The sequence below is a fragment of the Apium graveolens genome, chromosome 8, assembly GCF_009905375.1.
Source record: "Apium graveolens cultivar Ventura chromosome 8, ASM990537v1, whole genome shotgun sequence".
Classification (NCBI taxonomy): domain Eukaryota; kingdom Viridiplantae; phylum Streptophyta; class Magnoliopsida; order Apiales; family Apiaceae; genus Apium; species Apium graveolens.
Genome location: NC_133654.1, coordinates 36,204,349 through 36,214,254, shown reverse-complemented (window position 1 = coordinate 36,214,254; position 9,906 = coordinate 36,204,349). Strand labels below are relative to the sequence as shown.

Here is a 9,906-nt window from a genome sequence, read left to right as displayed (position 1 = left end):
CATTATTTTACTTGATATAGAAATCTAACATATTAGTTTTATTTTTATAAAATGAATTGTATCTCTATCTTACGAACCAAATATATGTTCTTTAGATAATTTAATATTACTTAATATTATTTGATAATTATCTTATAATTAGCTTTTTCAATATAGTTTATTTATTATTACCTAATTATCGATAAAAAATAATTTACAAATTAAAAGTAAATAGATGTTATTTAACCTAATTTAATATTACTTAATATAATCTAAATACAACCCATAAATTTGTTATTGTTAAAATATATTTTTTCTAATTTTAAGTAAATAAACATTGTGATGGACAGTAACAAATACTATCGTTAAATCAATAATTTTCAGTTTAAAAGTTAATAAATGTTACTAAAGTCATTTTCTATTACTTAATTATTTTTAAAATAATATTATCCAATTTAAAAGTAAACTAACACTAGGATTGACACTAGGATTGACACTAACTAATAGAAAATAAAGTTTATAGAGAATATAAATCAATTCGTATTAATAGTTTATTTTATAGTTAGTAGTTTTTCAAAATAAAAGTAAATATATGTTATTTTACTTAATTTAACGTAACTTAATAAATTTTTAATATAATTTATAAATAAATAAAGTTTACAGAGAATATATGTCAATTCGTGTTATTAATTTACTTAGTAGTTTGCAAAGAAAATAAAATTTATAAAGAATGAAAGTCGATTTGTGTTAAAAACAAAGTTTATAGATAATAGAAGTTAACTTATGTGAGGTACCAAAATTTGGTACTTAAGTATTTTTAGCACCAAATTATACATGGTTTCGCTTATTAATAAATAGTATAGATGTACGGTCTATATTTGGTTGTCAATACTTAAATAATACTAGTATATAATTCGTGCGAAGCATGTTATTTTTATCATTATATATTATAAAATATAATTTTAATATATTATTATTGAGATTCGAACCTTATATCTCTAGTATAATAATTTTAATTTTTTTTATAATGATTTTTAAGATTATAATCAACTATTCTCGTTAGTTTGATTTGACGGCTCCATATTGAGTGATCAAGAACTAACAACCGAATTTTTAATATTTAATTTTTAATATAATAGTATAGATGATCAAATTATAAATTTTGAACATCCGTATATCTCTACTATTGTTTTTTTGCTAAATATATATCTCTACTATTAAAACCAATGTTCTAAAAAGTAATAATCACAATTAATCAATCAAATATTCTTTGACGAATAATTACCAAATTATTGAAATGATTAATCAAATACATTTATAAGTGTAGTAATATTAAGAAATAATATTTAATTCATAAAACCTGGTATAATAGTTTAAGAAGATAAATAATAAAAATTCGAAATTTGATAACAAAATCAACACAAACAAATACCTACTTGTAGCAAAAAACACATTCTAGTGCCTTTTACCAATTAGCCCATAGTTGTGAAGTCGTATGATGTATGATGATATATATATGTATGTATGTATGTATATGTGATGGCATTGATAATAGATCCAAACTGAAGTCGTATAAAAAATCACACCAGTGTTGTGTTGTGCACATTAAACAACACTACAGACACACCCCTTGAGAATTACATCATCTCTCTCTCTCTCTCTCTCCCTTTCTCTCTCTCTCTTATATCTCCTTAACAGCTCCCTCTCTCCACATTGACTCCGTATAAATATACAGGGAGAAAGGGAAGCTAAAATCATTGATCCTCTCCAAGAAATCATTCCATATAGCCGTTTGTTCACATTTTTGAAGCTGTTGAGTCCTTTAATTTCAACAACTTACCAGGTAATAGTATTATCTTTCTATATATTTAAAGCATGTAATTTTCATGATTCTTGTTTTAAGATTTTGAGTTGGCATGTGGGCGTATCATATATGTTATTAATTATTTTGTATCCTCAATTTTGAAGAAAAGACTCTAATGGAGTTTTGGTCTTTTGGGTGTTTGAGAAAATTCATGAAAAATGACAAAAAAAATCAATTTCTTGAACATAATTGAGTTAAAAATAGGATCTTTATTTAAATGCACTAGATTTCAAGAACCCACCTTGTTTAGTTTGTTATAGTTGTATTAATTCTGGTGTACTGTATTGTTTTTAAAAAAAAATTACTGTATCAATATGTTATAGTGTTTGTAATTGTTTTGATGGTAATAATAAATTTGCAGTTGATATTTGTTGTGGTGTAAAGTGTCAATCAATTATTAGTTGTCTGCATTGAGCATTGCGACGTCATGTCGAAAAGGATGTTATGGGTCCTCATTGAGCAACTCATGTGTACCTCATTTGTGTTGTTGATAGGAGAATAGGAGAATTCTGGTAGATGATCAAATATATGCTTTGTATTACTAATGGTTCTTTTGTAATGTATTATTATTATTACAGCATTTGTTGCTGTTTATTAAAATTTGTCAATTCTAATGGCAAGCAATCATTGCCACACGCCCACACTAAACCAAATATATCCTGAATATCTCACTTGGAAGTAGTGATAGGGTCACTTGGAAGCAGAGTTTGGCTAGAATGAAAGGTTCTCGTGTGGACCTCGGTTATAAGAAAATTCTAGGAAGTTTTTTTAGAAGATGTAAAAAGTTTTGAATATTTTGAAGGTTTTGAAATGCTGCAAAAACCAAAGGATGCTTAGCAACCAATGTAATCAGTTTATGTTACACATGCAGAGGAAAATTGTATATTGTGACACTAGCACTATTCAATATTCATGTGATAATTGTGATGACATTTTGGCAGGAAAAGCATGACATGCTGTAAAAGAAATGTGTGGCTACTGTTAATAAGTTATTTTATTATGAATATCTGTTTTGTATAAAGTCTTCATTTATATGCTTCCAGTACATGTTGTATTATCCACAAAATTCTTACGGATCTCTATGATTTTACTCTATTTAGGTCGCAGCAGCACTATCTTCTACTGAAGAAGTTTGGCTAAACACTATGCAAAAATGTGATGACTAGAGTATTAAGGATCATCGCAGAGGGAGTGATTATTTCTCAGATTTCATGACTTAATCTGGATATTTGAAAGGAATATTGTACTTGAAAAGAATAGATGTTCATGGGAGGTGATTGTAATTTAAATTCTTCACAAATGCATACTGATTCTTTTAAAGAAATTCTAAGGCAGACAATGCTCAATCAAGAGGCTACATTCCGTAAACAGGTACGTATATCATCTTGCACTACTCAGAATTATTATGGTCACTACAATTTACTGTCTCCTTCTGAGGAATTGCAGATACTCTTTAGAAAACAACGAAACTTCCACTGTATCTCAGTATTTTGCAGAATCGTAGTAGAGTAACAGTTTGTAGAATTGCAGTGGATAACATGTTTGAAGACCTTGAAATATAACAATTATAAATAATATGGAAACTTATTTGTACACTGTATTCTAAAACTAAAATTGCACCTTGATATTTGCAAATCAAGGGGGAAAAAATCTCCAAACTGATATTTCAGAGGGAGATGGATTTATCTTTTATATATAATGCAGTATCTTGCTTCAGAAGTTGTCAAATTAGAAGTTATCAGTATATTAGGGGATCAGTGGATGTGACCTCAGAAGTGTAGCAATACGTAGGTTTTCTGTTTTTTCTTAATTTAAATAGGTTTTAAATGGATTGCAACTTTTCCATAATATTAATTAGTTTATGTTGCCCAGCAAAAATATAGTTATAATGGCTGCCACTAGTTGTTCACATATCCTGATATTGATTACGTAGGTCCATGAACTCCATCGGATCTATATCACGCAAAAGACCCTGATGAAAGACTGTTACTTGAGAGATTTGAATGGCACTCAATCAGGGAATGCAGCAAGGGGACAGTTTACCCGTCATCCCATTTCAGATAAACTTGGATGGGAATCTCATTTGACTGAAAAAACTGTTCAGCATAGTTCTACTCAAGAAGGCGGAGATTTCTGCCATAGACTTTACCAGAGGCAAAAAATGCCTCAAATTCTTTCCGCCAATTGTGTGAATTACATTGACGGTGACATTTCAGTATCAGGTTATAACCAGGGTTTTATTGGAAAATATAATGAAAGTAAAAACTGCTTTTCTGTCAACGATACATGTTGCCCAGATGAGGTAAAGCTTTCCCTGAGCATTGGTGGTAGTGGTACGAAGAAGGTTCGCAGGAATTTTTTAACTGATAAGAATAGTTGTGCTTCCTATCGAGAAATCATTGATTTAGAGGAACCAGCAGAATTGTCGTCTGGTTATGACAAACAACCAGTCTTTCCAAGACACGGTCAAGTCAGTTTTGGAACTAAGAAAGATTCCCAATTTTCTTCGAAATCTCATCAAAAGCTCAACGACAATTCGGTAAAAGATCCAGCTGATTCATTTTCGACGCCCCACTCTTGTATAGGTAGCAACGGTTCTCAGGAGATGAACTCTTCTAAAAGAGGTTGGCATGCTTTGTACTTTGTTAAATATATGATCATATTGGGGTCTTCCTCTAACACCTTAAGGTTTTAGATGAGCTGGTTATTCAACATGATATCAGAGCTTAGGCTGGCGGGAGAATAAGGTTCGATTCTCAGCCACCCCCAACATTCTCACAATTTATTGTGGACATTAAAGGCAATTTATATCCCAAAGATGGACGCCGGTGTTCCACTCTTCGACCCATAAATGGGCTTTCGAGTGAGGGGAGTGTTAAATATATCATCATATTGGGGCTTTCCTCTAACACCTTAAGGTTTTAGATGAGTTGGTTATTCAACATAGTTGTACCCTTGCACCCTGAGAAACCATGTTAAGCATTTGAAAGAAAATAATCGATTTACAATTTCTGATTTTAGTTGCTTTTGCAGGACCTAATGAATGCTATGATGATGGGCCAGGTGACAATATGTTCACCAGTGGCAAACTGTGCTCTTCTAATGTTGCTACAAGCTTGGACCTAAACAAGATCCAATTTGATGAATCTTCGACCCATTCAAATAATTCATTGCTGGGATATACTTCAGCGGCTAGCTCTTCAGGTACTTTCGGGTTCTAGCAAAGGAAATTGAAAATTTTATGGTAGTTACTGTTTTTTGATTGTAACTATAAATGTATTCTTGTCTCTGTTCAATTAGGTGACACGATTCTATGCATGAGGGATCCCAACGTAAACAGTAGTGCTAATGTATCAGAAATAGTATTCCAGTCAATGGAAAAGGATGAGAATAGGACATGCAGTGCAGATCTCAAGTCTATATATAAGTTGCAGTCACGTGATCAACCAGGCATTCGTTATACAAACATGGACACCCAGATAGATTTTCATAGTAGAATTAATACAGATTTTTCAAACTTGGAAGAAAATGGCAGAAACTTAAATGAAGATGTTAATGTTGTACCTTTGTATAGAAGTCAAAGTGCAACTGGAGATGAGAATTGTAGCAGACGTTCTTCTTCATGCAACTTTGATTGCATTGTCAATGACAATCTGAACATCACCAGAACCATGCATTCTGGAACTGATTTGGAAAGAGGTCTTTCTTCTTCTAGTCTGATCCAAAATGCTGAGTCATCTCAGGTAGCAGAAAATGCCTGCCAGCTAGACTTTAGCTCCTCCAGCATCATCAAAACAAAACTTCAAGTCTGTGACAAAAAGAAAGGGAAGTCAACAGATATAGATGCTCTTATCCAAGAAGCAGCTGCATCGCTTATAAGCATGTCCTTGGAAAGCCGAACTAACAAACAAACTTGTCCAACCAAAACAAGATCAGACAAAATTCAAAACATTATGCGAGAGCAGCCTGAATATTCTTCTGATTCCTACGAATCAATGGTGATGAATCTGACTGAAACCTGTGCAGAAGATTATTGTGTTTCATCGAATCCAACTGAAGTAGGTGAAGCGTGTAATAAGGATACCGGAATCAAACTGAGAAGAGGAAGGAGAATAAAGGATTTCCAGAAAGACATACTTCCCGGCATGTCATCTCTTTCACGACATGAGATACGTGAGGATATAAGCCTCATGGAAGGAGTAATGAGATCAAGGGAGTACAAGAGACTACAGTCAAAGACGGCCAGCAAAGGGAACTGGTATTCACCTGTTAGAAGTAGGCGGTCGAGACTCAATTATGTTGGCCGAAAGAATTATCAGTGGTAGAAGTTTATATCAACCTCTCTTAATTATTCCTCCAAGTCAGAACATGAATGTTGTGTTATTTGCTGTTCTTGTTTACTCTACATGGATGTTATAAAATGATACTAACTTGGTGGTAATGAAGTCTCGTAGCAAGATTTGCTGCTGAGAAGTAATGTCCGGATGAGACCCTTTAATTTTAAACGCATATCTTAAAGATTTTCACTGTCCCTGATATTACCAAACTGCCTCGCTCGAAACAAGGCATGTACAACTTCTCAGATACAGCTATCCGCTATATTACAATCCTAGGGATATTACCGTACTATCGAAAAATCGAAGAATGTATAAGAATGTGTGAAATTCTTTTCGGTTCAAGTAGTCTGAAAGCTCTCCATTCTGCAATGAGGTCAGTCCATTATTATGACAGAGGATATTAATGTTTACTAGTTTGGTAGTGATTTGGTTTTTGAATCAAGAACAAGAGAGTGCGGTTAAATATAATTAAGCTGTCGGTTGAGTTGAGATACCTCTCTTATTTCTCTATCCCATTAAATTCTATACGTTACATTTCGGCACGTTTTTCAATGCTCATTTAAAATATAACTCCACAATATTTTTTTAGAATTTTTTTTTAATAAAAGTTTAAACAACTTTTATTCGAAATAAAAAATTTGAAAAAAATATTATCAAACTATACCATTATGGAAGTCTTGAAATACGTGTAAATAATAAACGTATGGAATCGAAGGACGAAGGTAGTATAAAGCTTAGTGATTAACCAACGGGGATGTGAGAAGACCCAGTACTATATTCTTAATTTGTTCGGTCCCCCGCCAGGCCACCACGAAACAAATGCCAACATAGAATTATAAATAACATCAACTTGACAAATTACTGTAAATTTAGAATCTTTATATTAACATCAATCAATTTCTTGAAAAATCTGCAGCATGACCTGTCTGTCTCTTATTTCATGGATTTCAATTTCAAATGTACCCCTATTCAACGAGAATAAAATGGAGAAACTAGTATTCAGCCAAATAAATAAATAAAATACAACCACAATGCTACGCCACCGGTTTTCAAAAATTTAAATTATTATGAATATGTTTTGTGGACAAGTAAACTCGTGCAGTCGAACCCTCTTGATCTCTTGTGAGAGAGCTATACCGTCCCTTTATATACATACCTCTACAAAACCTCTTTACCTCGTCCGAGAGCTCAACCAATACGTCAAACCCTTGGATATGGGTTAATAAAATCAATTCGTTTCCTATCGTGGGTGTGATTGCTTTGCTAACTTATAAGTAGACCCGGCAATTTTGAACACGACTAGACTTACACGACACGAAAATTTAGTTTTTGTGTTTACATTTTTAGTACACGACGCGAAAGTACACGAACACGAAAGTACACGGTCGAGATTTAATGTCGGTTTTGTGTTTAACCTTCGAGTACACGACACGACACGAAATATACGACATAAATAAATATTATAATTAAATTTTAATATTTTTTATAAATATATGTAGAATTATAATAATTTTATGCATATTTATTTTTAAAATATTATTTGATTTCATTATATTGTATAGAATTGAGATCTAAATATATATTTTTCATATATTTTATAATTTTTCTACCTAAAAATCTAATATTTTAATTCATATTAATATTTAATTAAATATATATTAATATTCAATTAACACGTCATACACAACACGAAACGACACGAAACGAAAGTACACGAATACGAATGTACACGAACGCTAAATATGTCGGTTTTGTGTTTAACATTCAAGTATACGAAACACGAAAATACACGACACGAAAGTATACAACACGAACGAATTGTCAGGTCAACTTATAAGAAAATGAAACTTACTGATCAAGTGGTTGTCACACATCACATATCGATTGATACTGATAAATAGGGTATCCACCGACTGCCATCATAGAATTGGAATTTTAAGCTGTAATCGACAAAATTGAATCTATGTTCAACTTTGTAATCATTTTAGTCGGTACCTAATGTTAAATAATAACTAACATAATAATCGTGCAAGACACGAGTCATTTTCTAGAATTTAAAATAAAAAATATTAGTTTTTAAAATTCAACGTATGTATGTATGTACGGGAAAATGTTAGTTTTTTATTTACACTATTATTAACAAAACAAGATTAAGTTATATGTATGTGTTGTAAAAGACATGCATGTACTTTAACAAGACTAAAATAATCTGTCAACCCTAAGAGCAACTCCAATGGGGTTCCCCATTTTGAACCCCTAAAATAAAGTAAAATAATGTTTACTTAAAATATAGGTAATCAAAAAGTTAGTTTACTCCAATGGTATTCCCTATATTGGTTTCCTATATTTTCAAAAGTACTATTTAATTGATTTTTTGAATTTTGAAATGCCAACGGCTATATTTAAACGATTAAATGCCAACGGCCATATTCCAACGACTATATTCCAACAGCTATATTTTAGTACATATATATAGATGATATTTCAGTTAAAAGTCCCAACATACTATCCCAATATACTTAAATTCATTCCACAATGTCAAACAATCTACGGATTATTCATGAGTTGATGAATGCAGAAGAAGAAGAAGCTGAAGCTATACTAGCAATGACTGATATTGCTTATCAATATCATCAACACCATGGAGCAAATATGGTATCACGTCATGGCGGATCAATAATAAATCACCGCATGTTCAATCGGAATAGAGAAGAAGGTCATGCTAGACTTTATCATGATTATTTTTCAGATACTCCAACATACCCGGATGAATCTTTTCGTAGAAGATTTCGGATGCGCCGATCATTATTTTTACGAATTCAAGAAGCGATTACAGTCCATGATAATTATTTTACTCAAAGAAATGATGTTGTGGGAGTTCGTGGATTATCTTCTTTACAAAAGATGACAGCTGCACTAAGGATGCTTGCATATGGAACGCCCGCTGATGCTATTGATGATTATGTAAGAATTGGCGAAAGCACGACAGTTGAGAGTCTGAAAAAATTAGTTAAAGCAATTGTCAAAATATTTGGTGAAGAATATTTGAGACGACCAACGAATGAAGATGTGGCTAAATTGTTGGCGGAAAACAAACGTTGCGGCTTTCCTGGAATGTTAGGCAGTATTGATTGTATGCACTGGAAGTGGAAGAATTGCCCATCTGCATGGCAAGGTATGTTTACTGGTCATATTCGTAAACCCACTATTATCTTGGAAGCAATAGCTTCAAAAGACCTTTGGATTTGGCATGCCTTTTTTGGATTACCTGGATCGTTAAATGACATTAATGTGTTAGACCGATCCAATCTATTTCAAGAATTAGCAGAAGGTCGTGGATCAGAAGTGAGATACACTATCAACGGCCACGAATATAATATGGGATATTATCTTGCTGATGGTATATATCCTTCTTGGCCTACGTTTGTTAAAACCATTTCATCCCCACAAGGAAATAAAAATAAGAATTTTGCAACTGCACAAGAAGCTACTAGAAAAGATGTTGAGCGGGCATTTGGAGTGTTGTAAGCTCGGTTTGCAATGATACGTGGACCATCACGTTTTTGGGATGTCGACACAATGAAATATATTATGACGGCTTGTATAATTTTGCACAATATGATTGTTGAGGACGAACGCGAATTGCATCTTTCAAATGAAAACTATGATTTAGATGAATCTGTACCTCTCGCTTCTACTAGTCGTACTCGTACGAGGGATTTCAAA

At 32.5% G+C, this 9,906-nt stretch overlaps 1 protein-coding gene across 1 annotated transcript; it reads left to right on the top strand.

Moving 5' to 3' along the window:
• Positions 1–1,544: 1,544 nt before the first annotated feature.
• On the top strand, positions 1,545–6,363 carry LOC141678671 (uncharacterized). The gene is made up of 5 exons (XM_074485026.1): positions 1,545–1,822; positions 2,944–3,214; positions 3,777–4,467; positions 4,877–5,047; positions 5,144–6,363. Exons 2-5 carry the CDS (start codon positions 3,104–3,106, stop codon positions 6,166–6,168), a joined length of 1,998 nt encoding a protein of 665 aa, XP_074341127.1. The 5' UTR covers positions 1,545–1,822; positions 2,944–3,103; the 3' UTR covers positions 6,169–6,363.
• The last annotated feature ends 3,543 nt before the right edge of the window (positions 6,364–9,906 follow it).